This window comes from Leucopleurus acutus, assembly GCF_964270905.1.
Source record: "Leucopleurus acutus genome assembly, chromosome: 4".
In the NCBI taxonomy this organism is placed as follows: domain Eukaryota; kingdom Metazoa; phylum Chordata; class Mammalia; order Artiodactyla; family Delphinidae; genus Leucopleurus; species Leucopleurus acutus.
Window position 1 is genome coordinate 113,276,976 of NC_139146.1, and position 18,807 is coordinate 113,295,782.

At 40.4% G+C, this 18,807-nt stretch overlaps 1 protein-coding gene across 4 annotated transcripts in view; it reads left to right on the forward strand.

Annotated features, from left to right (window-relative positions):
• ANXA3 (annexin A3) overlaps positions 1–18,340 on the forward strand; it is a 57,822-nt gene extending 39,482 nt beyond the window's left edge. For all 4 annotated transcript variants that reach the window (XM_082837620.1, XM_082837618.1, XM_082837621.1 and 1 more), the window contains 7 exons: positions 1,680–1,759; positions 5,369–5,425; positions 5,777–5,870; positions 7,411–7,506; positions 11,882–11,940; positions 13,978–14,100; positions 17,800–18,340. In XM_082837620.1, the coding sequence (XP_082693746.1) occupies positions 1,680–1,759; positions 5,369–5,425; positions 5,777–5,870; positions 7,411–7,506; positions 11,882–11,940; positions 13,978–14,100; positions 17,800–17,859 (569 nt within the window). In that variant the 3' untranslated portion in view covers positions 17,860–18,340. The remainder of the gene's footprint in view (positions 1–1,679; positions 1,760–5,368; positions 5,426–5,776; positions 5,871–7,410; positions 7,507–11,881; positions 11,941–13,977; positions 14,101–17,799) is intronic.
• Positions 18,341–18,807: the final 467 nt, after the last annotated feature.

Consider the following 18,807-nt stretch of genomic DNA (forward strand, 5'->3'; position numbering starts at 1 on the left):
TAGAGGAGAGGCATGGGAGGCTGTGTGAGACTCATGTAGATAATTCTAAAATTATAAAATACTTCCCCAAATTCTAACAATTGAGAGCTTCATTTTTTTGGCTTGATTTTTTTTTTTTTTTTTTTTTTTTGCGGTACGCGGGCCTCTCACTGCTGTAGCCTCTCTCGTTGCGGAGCACAGGCTCCGGACGCGCAGGCTTAGCGGCCATGGCTCACGGGCCCAGCCGCTTCCCGGCATGTGGGATCTTCCCAGACCGGGGCACGAACCCTTGTCCCCTGCATCGGCAGACGGACTCTCAACCACTGCGCCACCAGGGAAGCCCTTGGCTTGATATTTTTAAATTAAAAATTTTTTTTCATAGAGTGAAGGAAGGAGAGATGTAACAACAATATGACTATTAGGGAAAGTGATGCCTACTAAATGTTATTACTTAGGTAAATAATCTGTCTTTATAGTGGTTTTGTTTACTTGAATTGCTCTGGAAAATTATAGATTTCATAAAAAGCGACTTATTAAAATCATGCTGGAAGAATTTCTCTCTCAACACAGTTCTTGCTATTAGATAATCTCACATCACTTTCTATAGTCGTCTTTTACTGATTTGAAAGGACAAGCATTCATATGACTAATTTTATAGCGGTCTTGAGGATGATGCAGGTGGAGTTCAAATAGCCACCTGGTGTCAGCTGCATCCAGGTATACAGTGGCTCGAAGAGAATCACTGCTCCATGGGTGGAGCAGAACAGAGGTTTAAAATTCAGTGGACACTGCACATCACAGGCTATGCGAAAGGAGCTACAACTATTCAGTACTAAAAATATGCGAACACACAGTTGGCATTTGTTATGGGGAAAGAGTATGTTTTCGGGAAGCTTTCTTACTTTTGAGAGCTATGAAATAATACATTCTAACTGTATGCGTTAAGGTTAGGGTTAGAGTCAATAAAACAGAAAAATAACAGTGGTTTAAATAAGATAAACATTTATTTATCTCCTATGTAGAAGCAGTCTGGAGATAGACAATTCTAGGACTGGCATGACAACGCCTCAAAACTTTCAGGAACCCAGGCCCCTTCCTGCTTATTTTTATGCCATCGCTCAGATATAGTCCTGCCTAGACCAAGATGGCTGCCCAAGCTGCAAGGATCAATCTACACACCAGGCAGTAGGATGGAGTAAGGGACTAAGATTGGCATGAGCCATCATTAAGGAGATTTCCCAGCAATGTCACGTAGGTCTGCCTACGTTTCATTGCCAAGAGGAGAGCTGAGAATGTGGTCTTTACGCTGTGTGCATTATACCTTGCTTAAGGCCAGGGTTCTATTCCTATGGAAGGCGGACATAATAGAAATTGGAAGGCAAACTAACAGCTTGCCCATCCTAGCTTTCTCACTATACCTTCCTTAGTGCCTTTGTCAGATAAAATGAACCATGATTTGACCCAGAATGGCAGCTGTTTCTGTTCTTGTGCATCTATCACACCACACACTGCAGTAATAGTTACAAGAAGAATGCATCCATATCAGGAGAGCACTAAAAGATTTTTAAAAAAAAGAAGAAACAAGATTTATTTTATCAGGTATTCATTCCTTGCCAATGTTGACATTTTAAGCTTTTCTGTGTTTTATAATAATATTTTTTAGTTCATCAAGGCTTAATTTCATTCTTATCTGGTTTCAGTGTATAAGAAGAGTCTTGGAGATGAAATTAGTTCTGAAACATCTGGTGACTTCCGGAAAGCTCTGTTGACTTTGGCAGATGTAAGGTTTTATGTTTTACTTTTTAAGTCCCCAATAAGCTGCATGGTCAATAATAGTTTTTAGGGTGTTTGAAAATAACCAAAGTGAGACGCTGAGATGGCAGTTTTCCTTATGAAATGATTTGTTCATCTTACGTTTGCATTGCCACCACACAGTATAATATTTAACCACCCTCATAAAGGTATAACATAGTGATGTAACCAAAAAATCTTGTTTTGGTCAGTATATGAATTAAATGTATTTTGATCAGGTTTCATAATACATTAGAAAATGTTCTGCACATTCATCTGGAAGGAAAATAATTGTTCATTTCCATTTTGTCTCCATTTTTAAGAACATGTTGATTTTCTTCTGGACTTGAAAGAAAATATATTTCTTTTGGTAGCACGTAAATTAAGTAGGAAGCATGATACAGATGAATTATCTTCAGAGATGGGTATATCAGTCTCAGGATTAAAAAAATGTGGCTTGCTGGAACTTCATCCTTGCCCTCTTTGGAAGAGCTGCTAAACCATTCATCACCATGTGACCAAATGAGACCACACCTTGCCGTCTCTTTTTAGGAGGATCTTGGTTTTATAAAAAAGGTGGTGAGGTCAAGGATGAGATAGAGTCATAGGTGTGTGTAAGAGAGAAAATGATTTAAGCCGTATCTCAACAGCCTCTTTCAGCTGATTTAAACAGCCCTTAATGTGTGAGAAAATCCCAACAACCATCCCAGCCTGAGGGTTAAAGCAGCACTTGGCAAAGTGAGGCATTATGCCACTAAGGAACGGTTTATCCTAATTATGGTTTCAGTTGTTTCCAATGGTGACAACCTTATGACGTTTGAACCTACAAACCCAAACTGATGAGGTATCGCTGCAAACATACGATCCCCCAGGTCTGTATTCATAAGTGCAGATCTGCTTGTGTGCACGTGAGCACACACGCCCACAGAAGGCAGTGGAGAGCAAGGCTCCTGGGCAGGGTTTCAGGATAAGACCTGGAGTCTGCTGCTCCTCTGCCGCCTGCTAGCTTGATATGCTGAGACGAGTTACCTTAAGTCAAGCCTCAAAGCCTTCATTTCACATCTGTTCAATTAAAATAATAACAGTACCAGCCTCAGAGCGTGTTGAGAAGATTAAGAGAGAAAGAGTGTGAAATACTTAGCACAGAGAAAGTTATCACTACGTCAGTACGTGGTGGTGCTGGCTTATTGTAATTAATACCAGTGATCATCAGCGTTTTTATTTTTGGAGCAGAGTGACTGATGAAAGGAGAACAAGAAGGCAGCAAACTAGGGATGACTAGTTAGAGCAGAGTAGCAGCAGCACTGAAAGAAACCGAGAAAAGAAATCATGCAAAAATCAGGCAGGCCGGGGCTTCCCTGGTGGTGCAGGGGTTAAGAATACACCTGCTGGTTCACGGGACACGGGTTCGAACCGTGGTATGGGAGGATCCCGCGTGCCGCGGAGCAACTAAGCCCACGTGCCACAACTACTGAGCCTGCGCTCTAGAGCCCATGAGCCACAACTACTGAAGCCTGTGTGCCACAGCTACTGAAGCCCGCGTGCCTAGAGCCAGTGCTCCACAACAAGAGAAGCCACCACAATAAGAAGCTTGCGCACCGCAAGGAAGAGTAGCACCCCTGCTCGCCGCACCTAGAGAAAGCCCGCACACAGCAATGAATACCCAACGCAGCCAAAAATAAATTAATTAAAAAAGAAAAAAAAAGAGTAGTTAAAAAAAAAAAATCAGGCAGGCATACAAAGACCTAATGTTTGCAAATAGGAACAAATGCATTTTTAAAATTTTTATTTATTATTTATTTATTTATATTGAAGTATAGTTGCTCTACAATATTATATGTTACAGGTGTACAGTATAGTGATTCACACTATTTAAAGGTTATACTCCATTTATAGTTATCATAAGATATTGGCTGTATTCCCTGTGTTGTACAGTATATCCTTAGAGTGTGTTTTATACCTGATAGTTTGTACCTCTGACTCCCCTACTCCTATAATGCCCCTGCCCCCTTCCCTCTCCCTGCTGGTAACCACTAGTTTGGAACAAATGCATTTTTAAAGTATTATAGCCAAATGTTTCATTCACCTATAATTTGCGAAATAATTCAGGCAATCTTCTTTGCCTTCTCCGTCTCCCATCTTGCTATAATGTGCTGAATTATTTGTGTACAAGCACACACACTTAGCCACAGAGCCTTCAACAGTAGAGTTAGTGGGGAATCTTTGAGGTTTTGGTTTATTTTAATAGACTTTATTTTTTAGAGCAATTTTAGATTTGCAGAAAAATGCAGCAGAAACTACAGAGAGCTCCCATATGCCACCCCCCCATCACAGATAGCCCTGTTGTTAACATCTGCACTAGTGTGGTACATTGGTTATAGCTGATGAATGAATTAGATGATGAATGAATGATAAAAGAATTAGATGATGAATTAGATGATGAATGAATGAACTGACACATTATTATTAACTAAAGTCCATAGTTTACATTAGGATTCACTCTTCGTGTTATACATTCTATGGGTTTTGACCAGTGTGTAATGTCTTGTGTCCACCATTACAGTATCATACAGAATGGTTTTACTGCCCTAAAAATCATCTGTGCTCCAGCTCTTCACCCCTCTGTTTCTCCCTCTGAACGCCTGGTAACCAGTGATCTCTTTATCGCTATAGTTTTGCCTTTTCCAGACTGTCCTATAGTTGGAATCATACGGTATGCAGGCTTTTCAGACGGCCTCTCTTCATGGCTTGATAACTCATTTCCTTCTTATCACCGAGTACTATTGCATTGTATGGATATGCCACAGTTTATTCACCTGTTGAAGGGCAGCTTGGTTGCTTCCAAGTTTTGGCAGTTATGAACAAAAGCTTCTGTAAACATCCATGTGAAAGTTTTTGTGTGGACATTAGATTTCACCTTATTTGGGTAAGTGTCAAGGAGCACGGTTGCTGGGTCGTATGGTAAAAGTATGTTTAGTTTTGTAAGAACCTGCCAAACTGTCTTCCAAAGAGGCTGTCCCATTTTGCATTTCCAACAGCAAGGAATGAGATTTCCTGTTTTTCCACATCCCTGCCAGCATTTGGTGTTGTCACTGTTTAGAAGTTTAGCCATTCTAATTGGTGTGTAGGGGTATTGTTTTAATTTTCAGTTCTCTAATGGCCTGTGATGTTGAGCATCTTTTCATGTGCTTTCTTGCCATCTGTGTATCTGATGTCTATTCAGATATTTTGCCCATTTTTAATTGGGTTGTTTGTTATCTTATTGTTGGGGTTTAAGAGTTCTTTATATGTTTTAGATACAAGTCCTGTATCAGATATGTGTTTTCAGATATTTTTCTCCCAGTGTGTGGCTTGTCTTTTGATTCCATTCAGACATTTGAGTTTTCAGGGGAGGAAACTGCGGCTCAGAAAACTGTGTGATTTGCTACAGGTTTCATGGCTAGTCGGTGCCAGAACGAGAGCCCCAAGTGCCTGATTCTTTTGTGCTGCATGGTCGCCACTGAAGAAGCAGCTCTAAGATGCCCTGCTGGTTGGAATGCCGAGTGATGGAATTTTTATTTTTAAAAGGATTGCCCTCACTTTTATCTTCCCTGTCTAGGGCAGAAGAGATGAGGGTCTGAAAGTGGATGAACAGCTGGCCAAAGAGGATGCCCAGGTCGGTAACAGAGCAAAGAAAACATCTCCTTTAACGATTCTCCCTCCTGACTGCGTTCTCACTTCTACGGCACCAGCCGGGGTCATGCTGTCTCCTGTCCTGTCTGGAGGAGAAGCCTGACACCTGGGGATCCCCTAACCCCACCTTTCTTCCTTCCCCAGTGGTGGTTATTATTCCCCCGGCTCCTGCCACACAACTGTCAGATTTCCAGTCCACTAAAAGTGAGAGACACGGATTATCGATGATCTCAATGACCTGTAAAATAAACTTGCCCTCTTCTCATTCCACCTCCTCAGAAAGAGACAGAATTGGGTCTGTAATAACATTTAAGTCTTCTCCCGTGTCCAACAGATTCTGTATAATGCTGGTGAGAACAAATGGGGCACGGATGAAGATACGTTCACTGAGATCCTCTGTTTAAGGAGCTTTCCTCAACTGAAACTGAGTATGGACTCGCATTACAATCCTTTTTTGCATTGTATTGTTTTGGCAAATATTTCAAGGTTTAACATACCTAGTTCTGGAAAATGAAGTGAAAAATCGTGAAGGCCTGTCCCATTTTTACGTACAAACATTTCAGGAAACAACCTGGGGGGTGGGGGTGGGAGGGATGGCAGGGAGAAGAGAGGAGCAGCTCTCTGGGGTGAGAGCAGAGAGGAGGGTTCCCGTGGGATGGAGGAGCCTGACGGCACTGCTTCCAGCCCATCTCTTGCCTAGTTAGCCACTTTCCAGGAAAACTAGGCATTGCGGGTGAGTCTTTGTTAATGCATTAATGCAGATTAACATTCAGCTTTTTCTGATATGAAGGTACATGGGTGAGGGGGAACACTTTTTATCAGACCAACTATTACATGGAACACCTCAGCACCCACCCCTTCACTCATGCATCTCTCTGAGTCATTCTGGAAGCAACGGCACCCAGAAGCCCAGATCTCCACTTAACTAGGGACATCTGACTGTGGCTCCCCAGTGCTGGTCTAGAGAACAACCACAGTGATGACTACGCTTATGCCGAGTTCATGGGAAAATGAGGAAACTTGGGCATTAACATTTCATCCTTTTTATAAAACAATGGCAGTAGTATATTATAGTTGCTTTATTGATGTCTTTATTTGAAAAATAAAGACCAAACAATCCTAGATCTCTCTCCAAATTTTCTTTTTTTGAAATTCACTTGGAAAAAATATACTTGGCTTACAAAGTACGCCTACATGCTCGGTGACGTATGTACAGGTTTTGCTTTTGGGCAAATGTTGATCAAATACTTTGAATGCCTTCTAGTAAGTATGAAGTAGGCTATGCTGCCTTAGGGAATGATTGACTCAGCACAAAATCTTCATAATTAAGATTTCTTCAGCAGATTTAAAACATATTTGACTCATGACCACATTATTGTTTCCCTGGTGCTGCTATAATTTAAAAGTAGCCCACCTTATTAGATAAATTATTTATCTGTTAACCTTTCAGGCTATTTTAAATGCTTACAGCCTGGGAATGGGGAGGGAAGAGAGGAGAGAGAGAGAGAGATTGATCATTGAAGAAAATGGCCTATGAAGTTCAGGTTTTATTGCAGATGACATTTTTTAAAAGTAATAAAAAAACAAAAACTTCTGTGCTGAGTTTTTGATGTTTGTTTTTTTTTTTTTTTTTTTTTTTGCGGTACACGGGCCTCTCACTGCTGTGGCCTCTCCCGCTGCGTGCTCCGGACGCGCAGGCTCAGCGGCCATGGCCCACGGGCCCAGCCGTTCCACGGCATGCGGGATCCTCCCGGACTGGGGCACGAACCCGTGTCCCCTGCATCGGCAGGCGGACTCCCAACCACTGCGCCACCAGGGAAGCCTGAGTTTTTGATGTTTTAAAGGAGTTTTTGAGCTTGCCACTTAATAACCTGATTTGCTGCCTATCAAATCAAAAACCACAATATATTCAAGTGTGGTCAACTGGGATACTTTAAATATTTTTGTGGTGCTGGTTTTTTTTTTTAGCATTTGATGAATACAGAAATATCAGCCAGAAGGACATTGAGGACAGCATAAAAGGAGAATTGTCTGGGCATTTTGAAGACTTACTGCTAGCCATAGGTAAGCCCTTTAGTGCTTATAAACTGAGTTACTTTGCACTTCTTTTAAATAAATCTCAAGATTAGCTCTTTTCGTCTCAGAATCCTGACTGATTTCATCCTTATGCTTCTCATAGACCTCAGCACCGTCCATGGTACACACAATATGCTCAACAAATATTGTTAAATGGATGCGGGAAGAAGTTATCTTTTTAGGTCTTCCTTTGCCTTTTAACTCTGTATTTGTCTTGTTACCACGTTTGGATCGTCAGCTCCTTGAGAGATAAAAATATTATGTTCTTGCTGGCATTTTTATGGAGCCTGTTGAAAACACAGACCTAAGCCCATTTGGTAATTCATCATATTTGGTTATTTTTGGCAGTGGCCTCCCAAAGTTAAACTCAGGTCGGAACTACAGGTCTCCTCCCTCTTGGTGATGCAAACAGGGAATATCAGAAAGAAAATAAGTCACAGACTGAACCCGTTCCTGGAGAGACACATGGATTAACAAGCAGACAAAAACACGGTTATATAAGCTGATCTGTCTTCTCAATCAGGTCTCTGCAGTCTGTGCTTTTAGGAACCCACCTTGCAAGAAAGATTGCATTCAGAGAAATGAGACACTCTTGGAAGACAGGATTCAGTGACCATTCTAGTCAGAGTCAGGCAATTAACTCTAAGTGCTCGTACACACAGAGAATCCTAAATAGCAATCCTAACTTGTTATGAACAATCCTAAGTTGTTCAGAATCCTAAATACCCAATGTTGGGTGGCTGTTGGGCTTGCTCCAGGCTGCTTCTCCATTAATGCCAGGGTAGGAGTACCTGTACTCCACACAGCCTGTCATTTCGCCGATGAAAAATCATATCTAACGTCCATCATGATAATTAATAGCTTCTACGGTGAGTTAAAGATAGCTGATGTCTGAGGGTAACCTCCTCTGGGGTGAGCCTCTGATTCATCTTTCAAATGTTAATTACCATCTCTGGAGGGTGAACTCCCCATTAGGGTGCCTCAAATTGTATTTTCAAATAAACACTCATCAGGCACCTCGCTCAGCATTGTGCTAACCTCTTTACAAATACCAACCCATTTAAGCCTCGTAACAGTCCCATGATTAGGGACTATTATTCCCCCCGTGGCAAACCTGAGGCACCAGAAGGTTAAGTTCCTTCCCCAAGTTACCCAGGGAAAGTGTGGTAGAGCTGGAATTCTAACCTAGGCACTTGGGCTCCACAGCCTATGATGTCAACCAACCCCTCCAATGTGCTGCAGCGTAAACAGAGTCTGAAACCTGCATGCATCACACAGTCCATGCTCAACTATTGATATTTTAAATTGCAGAAAATATCCCAGGGAGCAAGCACTCACTAAAGTCTGGGCGTTTCCTCCACATATGTTATTTCATTTAACTTCTGAGCCTCTCTTCAGTGCCAAGAATAGTACTGTTGATCCAAATGCCGCTTAAAATATATGACTCTGATTGATTTGCTAAAAGATAGGCCAAGAAGGAAAACAAGCTTCTTCTTCAATTAAAAAATATGCATCAGGGACTTCCCTGGCAGTCTAGTGGTTAAGACTCTGCACTTCTACTGCAGGGGGAACAGGTTCAATCCCTGTTCGGGGAACTAAAATCCCACAGGCGTACAGCGTGGCATGGCCAAGAAAAAAAAAAAGGAATTAGAGATCAGCCTCCATAATTAGCTGTGAGAATATTCCAGTGGCAATGATATAGACAGTTAATTTTTTTCCATTTCTTTTTTTAAATATTTATTTGGTTTTTATTTGTTTTTTATGTTTTAATTTTTTTGGCTGCATCGGGTCTTAGTTGCGGCACGTGGGATCTTTCGATGTGGCGCGCAGGCTCTTCACTGCGGCGTGCGGGCTTCTCTCTAGTTGTGGTGCGCGGGTTTTCTTTGTCCAGTTGTGGCACACGGGCTCCAGAGTGCATGGGCTCAGTAGTTGTGGCACGCAGGCTTAGTTGCCCCATGGCATGTGGGATCATAGTTCCCTGACCAGGGATTGAACCCATGTCCCATGCATTGGAAGGCAGATTCTTTACCACTGGACCACCAGGGAAGTCCCTCCATTTCATATTTTAATCTTTACAACAATTTTGCTGCTTTTTCCCTTGCCTGCTGTAATATTTGAAAAACTTTATTGAGATGTACAAATTCTCACTTCATTGAGCTAAGAAGCATTGTCGGAAATAGACATTGAATTATGCACTAAATTAGGGCTATAATATACATTATTTTTTCAAGTAAAAGAAAGACCTTATAATTTAAAGTTCAAGATATGTCACACTTTCATTTTCTATTTCAGTCTACCATTGGAATACAACAGTTTTATTTTTAATCTTTATTGAGCTATAACTTAAGTACCATAAAACTTACCCAAAGTGTGCAATTCAGTGCTTTTTAGTGTCTTAACAGAGTTGTGCAACTGTCACCACTATCTAAGTTTAGGATATTTCCCTCAGCCCCCAAAGAAACCCTGTGCCCCTTGACAGTCACTCCCCACTCCTCCCCAGCCACCAGCCCCTGGCAACTACCAGTTTACTTTCTGTGTTGATAGATCTGCCTGTCCTGGCTATTTCATATACAAGGACTCTAATACAGTATGTCAACGCGTAGCTTTTGACGTGAAAAACCGTCTGAGTTCTAACATCTTAGAAATGCATGATAGGAAGATTGCTAGCTGTCAGATCTGGACTCAGATAAGGAGAGGCTTTATTCAAAGAGACTATTTCAATAGGGAGAATAGTTGAGTCTCAGAAACGTACAAGAGTCTGAAAATCAAACAGAAAAAGCTTTTCTTTTATGGGGAGGAGATAAACAGACCTCAGCAGAAACTTTCAAAGGGAAGTTGGACAAGCAAGGCGGCATAATCGTTGGGGGTTGACAGGAAATGTGTCTCGCTGTGTCAACTGGTTCTCAGGACCAGCTGAAAAGGGGACACGTTCTGCATTTCAACACCTGCTCAGGCTGGGGGGCCAAGCTAGGGTTCAGGGGCCTGTGTGGGGGAGGGGAGAGGCCTGAGTAATGGTCAAGAGAACACAGAGGGTAAGAAGCGGGCAGCTGTCAACACTGGCTCATCATAATGAACTTCAGTGGACTCCCTGATTTTTAGGAATTTCCCTGAGTTTCCCTGCTGGGGTTGGGTCTTAAAGCAAGCTTCCTTATACTGCATATGCCACCATCTCCCCAAATATTCCTGAGGAACAAATCGTGTGTTTAAGAACATAAAGCGGAGAACAAGGTAAAGGGTTATGAAAAGAAAGGATTCTCTGCGTTTAGTCTGGGGTGAAGGAGATGATTGAAAAGCTTAATAGCTTAAAAGTGGGCATAAAACTTTCAATCAAATGATTAAAGCTTGCCGAATATTACTTTGAGAAAAAAACAGGTAATATCAATTTGCATCCTTGATTTCTTCTCAGACAGCTTCAAATCTATAACTGTTTTCATGTTTCTCCCAGATTCCGTGTTTCTAATATATTTCTCTTTCTGTTTCCCTTAAATCACTTACACAAAAGGCCTTTTAGCTTTCCTTAAGAGAGTCTGAAAGGCGTCATGAGAAAGTCACTATTCTTGTTCTGTTCTCCAAAATTCATTAAAAATTCCTTCACTTTGGGTCAGATTCCTACCTAGAGATCAGATTTAAGATGATAAAAATAATTGTGTTGCAATAAATAGATTTATTCTCTACAGACTTTTCTAGTCCTGGCTGTTTTCACTTTACTTAAAGGATAATTAATTTGCTTATGTTTTTGCCTATTATCTTTTCCTTATTCTGCTTTACTTGTTATTTCAAAATAAAGAATTGAAAGATTGTAGTATTTTTTTGATGACTGAATTTAGATTATAGGTGCTGGTTCTAATGTAATTAATCAACCTATAAATTCTAATCCAGTCATTTAAGAGAAAATCTTTCCATTGGAAAAACTGGTTTTAAACTGAGCTGCAGTGCCCTTGCTTACCTAATGTGTTATTTGGAGCAACACCTCTGCAGTCTTTAGACCCAAGCTATTCATCAGTAGTCAAAGATGCTAGAAATGGAGCAGTGGTACACCCTAGGGAGTTATCAATGTAAGCGTAGGTGTTGGTGTGTCTGGGATCTGGAAATGAGTCAGCGGCTGTGAGAGTTTCTTTGGCAGGTAATTTTATTTTCCCTGTGGCTAAGGATAATTACCGTGCTAAAGTTCCATGCAAGTATGACATTATAAGGCTTTGAAATTCAGGTTAAGCATTCATTCACTCTTTCATTCTAAAGAAAAGCCAGGAATGGGGAGGAGAGTGGTATGGTTACTTAAAAAAAAATTTTTTAAACCTATTACTGTAGATTAACTCAATTTCTATTAAATGAAACTGAACATTACTTTGCTTTTTTATAACAGTCTGTTGTGCAAGGAACACGCCTGCCTTTTTAGCTAAAAGACTGCACCAAGCTTTGAAGGTTGGTCTGGAAATTTCATATATATTCTTAACTTGCCTCAAGGAGAATGTAAAAATATTGCTTAATGTTGATGGAATTTCGTATTTCTCTTCCACCTTGATGAGTTCTCTTCTGTAGCTAATGTGTCTACTAATTTGGCTCATTGGTTGTTAATGAGTATCCTCATCATTACAGACGTAGGTACACTGAAGTGTTGAGTAAATCATTTCCCCCACTTCACAGTAATGTGGGCAGTCGACTTGTTTTAGGATGACAGACCTCCAGCGTGGGCCAGTAGCCTCTCAAGCTGCCTTACTCAAACCAAACTGCGTCAGCGGCCTTTCATGCTACAGAAACCCTGTATTTTCTCGTCTGCTGCCACTGCTGGATGGGGAGCTCCAGGAATCTGTTCAGGAGGTTTTCTTGCTCTTTTGTCTTTAGACCCTCATACTGAGCCTGGCACATAGAAGGTGCTTACTTCAGGTTCTTCCTGGACATTTCCTGTGGAACTCCATGTGCTCCTACAAGGCTGTGTCCAGAGCAAACACATCATTTTCCTCACCTCACCTCCCACCCCAGTCTTGCCCCCCATCCTGCGTTCAGTCATCTTAGTGGATAACCCCAGCAGGAACTAGCCTTGCCCAAGTCGCTGAAGTTATGCCTTTCCTCCCCAGCCTTGTTCCTACGCATCAGCCACAGCCTTCTTTCTGTTTCTTGACTGTGCTGAGCCTCTTCCCATGTCAGGGTCTTTGCATGTGTCATCCTCTCTCCTCCAGGTCTGCCTATGGCTGTCTCCTTCTCACCTCTGAGGTCTCAGCTCAAATGTCACCTCCTGGGAGAGGCCTTCCCTCACTACACCGGTCAGCTGGCTTCCTTTCACTCACACTCCATCCCATCATTCTTATTACCATGTACTTGAGCAACTTGTTCATTGTACTGTCCATCTCCATCTATTAGAACGTAAACTGCATGAGAACAGAGATATCATCTGTGTCGTTCACTACCATATGCACAGCACATGGCACAATGTCTGGCACATAGGAGGTGCTCAATAAGCATTTGTTGAATGAATGAATAAATGAGTAGTGTCAATATTCACCTAACCGTTCAGCGAGAAATGTTACACTTCCCTCTCCTTCATTCTCCTCAGATGATATATCATTAAGTTTTGTCAATCAATTTTTATGAGCATCTCTTCAATCTATCCATTTTCTCCATCCCTACTGCCATTATTCTAGGTCAGGCCATCATCATCATCATCTCTCTGTCTCTGTCTCTCTGTCTCTCCCCTTCTCGCTCTGGTTATGTAATCATCTCTGGATGGGTCCCAAAGCTTCTAGTCTTATTCTGTTATCTTCATCCCACCCTTGCCCTGCAGTCCATTCTTCATACTGTTGCTGTCAAAGGAATTTTCTGAAACCACAAATCTGATCTGATCTCAACACTCTCATGTTTAACAGATTGCAGTAGTTCTTCACACTTGGGATAAAGTCGAATTTCATTTCACGGTTTACAAAGTCTGGCCTTTCTAGACATATTTCTAGCTGTTCCTTCTGATTATTGATGTTCTTGCCCTAAACCATCACACATGCTGTTTCCTGTGTAGGAACACTTGTTTTCCTCTCTGTAAGAACTCCATTCCTTCTTCCCCTGGCTGATTATTTAGGCCCCAGCTTCAATACCACTTTCTCAAACAGACCTTTCCTAATCTTTGATCTATCTTAGGCCTCCCGAGCATATGCTCCCATAGTACCCAGTCGTTCCCATATGTCAGGTTTTATTGTAATGGCCCATTTTCTCGCCTGTATCCTTTACAAAATTGAAAGTTTAACCGGGGCATCTCATCTCTGTTTTCAGCATTTGACAACGTGATGGCACAAAGTGCTCCATAAATATTTCTTGAATAAATGGATGTTGATGTTTGATGAAAAATGAGTGAAGGAGAGTCACTGTGGTTGAATATTTTGTGTACCATTATCTATGTCCTGTAAATATAGTTCTATATGTTGTTTTGTGAGCAATGAGATTGGTATTGTGGACACTTGCATTTCTCAACAGGGCGCTGGGACTGATGAGTTTACTCTGAACCGAATAATGGTTTCCAGATCAGAAATTGACCTTTTGGACATTCGAGCAGAGTTTAAGAAGCAGTATGGCTATTCCCTACATTCAGCAATTAAAGTAAGTCTCTTCTTATAAATAGCAAAACATATCATGCCTCTCTCTACCCATCCTTTTTCCCTTATGATTCTCAAAACATGGAGACATGTGACTTAGGTTTCTCTCTCTTGTCAGTGTGTAAATGTGTTTCCTGAGTTTAAAAGAGTAATAACAAAATATCCCTTAAAGACAGTGATTATTTTTCAGCTCTAAGATCCCAGGCACATAAAAGACACTCAACACTTTTTTCAGGTTTAGTGGCCACTAATTTTTCTTCTTTTGTGAATTGCATATGCAAGTTGCTTAACCTATTTTTTATATTGCAGTATTTTGACTTATTTCAGTTTTTCTTTCTGACAATAGAAGAAAAGTACGTATTTAAAATTTCTTCTTTGTTTGACTCAAAAGATAACATCGTTCTGCACCTTGGAGTTCTTTTTATTTCAGGATATAGGAAGCTTTCTCATTCTTCTTAACAGCTGCATATCATTCCATTATTTGTATATTTGTACCTACCACATCAACAGATGTTTCAAGTTTCTTGCTATTATAAACAACGCTGCAATACGCATATACAATTTCATAAGGTACAAGTGTATCTGAGGGATAAGTTCTCATGAGTTGGTAGGATTGCTGAGACAGATGTAAATATACCCATAATTTTGGTAAATATTACCAGTTGACTTCCACTGCACCTCAGTTAGTCAACTAGATTCATTCACCAAAATCGTTTTTGTTTTTAATGAGAGCCGTTGTTTTTGCACTAAACCTTTGCGGGAAAAGATGCATGCCTAAGTTGAAATAGAAAACTTACTCAAAAAGGCAGCTGTCAGGCTGTGCCTGGGGCTTAGCACAGATTCCATCAACTGCTCATACTCAACGGAATTTGAATCGATCTGACACATTACAATAGTTTCAATCAACAGAGAAAGATACAATAACGTTAACCAAATTGTTTTTACCAAGGCAGAAAAGGAGAGGCATATGTTTTATAAAGATTGCCAGTAACAAGGTTGAAACACGAAGAAAGCCTTCAGTTCACCCTTGGCAAACCAGGAAATTCAGTTAACTGGTAGCTCTCCCTGCCCCCCTCCATGGTCTGGGTAATTGAGGCTTATTGTATTAGGAAACATTTAAGCAACGTGTATCTTGACAGAAAAGAAAAATCCATTGCTGCAGAGTTCAGTGTGTAATTTAAAATTATCTAAGGTTTCTTCACTTCTGTCACCTAACATACATTATCAAGTAATCTCATTACGTTTTCAAGACTGACGAATAGGATGTTTTCGATGGTTAAAATTCTGTAATTCAGGAGCTAGAGTTCCATTTTGTATATCATCCCAGCCTTGGGTTCCTCTTCCTTCTGCCTTTAATTTAGACATTTCTCTGCTCATTAACACCTTTCTCAAATGATGACTGGAGGGGAGGAGAAGAGGAAGAGAGTAGGTGAGAATAAATCTGTATTTCTTAATAATAGGATCTTAATTTAAAAATTGGATGAAATTACAGTTTTTGGTAGATTTCCTTTATCAACAAGTTGAGTAGCTATTTAATAAATAGCATAATTCCAGGGTCTTTAAAGGAAAATATAATAGCTACCCTCAATAATTCATAATCTATGTGGAGACTGAGGTGGGCATAAATAAAACAATTACAAGATAATAATATGTGTTACCACAGTATTCTGCCTAATAATATTTCATATTGATAGTACATACTAAAACGTGAGATTATAAATGCAAAAAATTTTTTTTTAAAAAAGAGAGAATAAAGTGGCTGACATAAAGAAATAATATGGGGCTTACCTGGTGGTGCAGTGGTTGAGAGTCCACCTGCCGATGCAGGGGACACGGGTTCGTGCCCCAGTCCGGGAAGATCCCACATGCCGCGGAGCGGCTGGGCCCGTGAGCCATGGCCGCTGAGCCTGCGCGTCCGGAGCCTGTGGTCCGCAACGGGAGAGGCCACAGCAGTGAGAGGCCCGCGTACCGCAAAAAAAAAAAAGACGTTTGGGATTAGATAGGGAATATTTCTTGGGAAATGGGTCTTGAACTTGCCTTTCAGGTGAATAAGCATGTGTTAAGTGCCTCGCATGAGCCAGGTGCTATGCCGGTCAATAGGGTCTCAAAGGGGAATGCTCTAGAAACATATATATGATGAGAAGTAGGAGGATAAGAATTAATGAGGCACTTGATTGATTAGGAGTCTATCTTGGGAATATAGAAAAATAAAATCTGAGTGGCAATATGCATTCAGTTGAAAGGAAGACTTGAGATCACAGAATTCGTATTCCATTCATTCCATTTAAAATATTTACTGAATGTATATTATGTGCCAGGTTCAGGATTACAATTATAAGTAAAGAAAAAAGTTTTCTGTCCTTATGGAATTAGAAATAAATGTAAAATTACAACCATGTTCAATGTAAAGGAGATTGTGCTATAAGATCACATAACAGGAGGATTTGACCGATAGGAAGGTTATGATTCAGATCTAAAAATGACTAGACTTAACAAGGCGAAGGCTGTGGGGGTCAGAGGTCAGCAGAGCCTTCTAACAAAAGGAATTGCAAGTGGAAAGATCTCGTGGTGGAGGAAACATTAATGAAAATTGAGGCTGGCGGGACCAGATCATTCAGGACTTTTTCTGACAATGTCTAAGGATTTTGTCTTGCTTAAGAGCGATGGGAGGCCAGTGAAGTGTTTAAATTTTAAGAACATAGTGTCATGACCAGAAGTATATTTAGAAAAGATCCCTGTGACTGTGGAGAATGAATTGGACATAAGATAGAAGGTATGTGGGGTGATGAGTTACTATATTCGTCATATTAGAGTAGCTCTGACTGTAACACAAAATAGTGATGCAAAGCTACTGGTGATACAAAAGGAGGAAAGAGCAAAGACTCAAAAGATATCTAGGAGTTAAAACTTAAGGGACTTGGTATGAACATCTTGGTGTGAGGAGAAAGGAAGGGAAGGAGTCGAGGATGACTCCCAGGTTTCTAACTCCCAGACTCATAACAAACGTGGCATCTTGTACTGTAAGCCTCAATCTCACCTGGTATCTTTTCTAAACCAAGATCCTTTTTTGGCTAGCCTAGGCGAGAGGAACTGGGAAACATACTCTGTGGGGATGTAGTTCATTTCACTCTCTTAAGTCAGGAAGTATAGTTTGGTGTTAAGGAGCCAGATTAACTGGGTTCGAATCCTCCCTCTGCATTTATTCTCTATATAGTCTGGGGCAAATTTCCCCACCTCTGTTTTTCTCGTTTTACTTATCTGTTAGGTGGAGCTACTATGGTATCTACTGTACAGAGTTATTATAAGGGTTAAAGGAGTTAACCCTTAGAAGAGCAAGTGTTAGATAAATACTAATATAAATATTATTAAAACTATAATTTCCTAAAGTTTTGTGAGAAAAATACGATTATGTAATATTAGGTAATTGATGCACTCATTTTTTTTAAACCCAAATTGAAATTTAATTGCAGTATATCAGGAAGAATTTAAACATCATATGTTATAAAGAAGATGCTAGGCTGGAACAGGATTACACTCAGGTGTGAATGGGTGATGGAATTACAGGTGCATTTCACTAAATGGTACAGGTCATGAGCCTTACATGCCAGTGAATCCCCTAGTGCTGTGCGATTTGATTCATTCATGGTCCCCTCATTATTTACGCCATGTCTGTCCTTCTCTCCATCGGTCCTGTCCCTTACAGTCAGATACTTCTGGAGACTATGCAATCACACTCGTAAAGATCTGTGGAGGAGATGACTGAGTCAAGAATGTCATTTCTAAAGGCTGCGTGCTCCCATGACGGACTTTTCCCACAGCTCTAATTACTTCTTTCTCGCAGTATTTACAAGTACAAGCAAGTGTCAAGAGCAACCTGTTTTCCTAATAGAGATTTTCATTGTTCCTTAATAATAACAACAACAAAGTGATTATTATCGTAGAACATCTCATCATAACGTAGCCGTTTATAAATGAAATTTTTAAATGACATTAAGGATCAGCTAATACTATCCAAATTATATTTCTGCTTTGGAAGTGAGACTCTTTGTTCAGTTCTAAAACATAAAATGCAAAACAGTGTAATACAAGTTCTTGCCTCTGTAAAAGGTAATCTGTTGTTATCGTCAACCAGTATTGTTTGGTACCTGGCACTGACAACTAATGACATTTTAAAACATGTTTTGGTTATAAAGCTTTTGCTGCTTCCATTTGTCTACCGTCTTATTAATCACATTCATCCTTAAGAAAGGAATAAAAACGAAGATGTATGTACTCCTGGCTTCCCCTTTCTCGTCTGATCAAGCTAGAGCAGTGGCAATGCATAATAATTTATTTCAGAAAACATCTGCTGAACTACTGATCTAACCATTGCCCATCTGAATGGCAGCACGAATTGTGGTCGTTTCATGTTAAATACAGGGGTGTTTAGAATCAAGTTTCTAAGATACGCTTTTCCTCTAAAATAAGTTGGCAAAACTACACATTTCAACAAATCTTTCATGTTACCTTTGAAAGGGACCTAGGATGAAATACCTAGACTAAAAGGAAATATATAAGGTAAAAAATTCTAGTTGGAGTTGTTAGTCTGAACTAAAATAGAAATGATAGCTGTATGAGAAACAGTGATGTCCAGGACTTTTAATCAGTGGATTCCACTGGTCAACATTTCTGAGGCCTTGAAGAAAGATGGAGAAGTTATTTCTCATTCTGA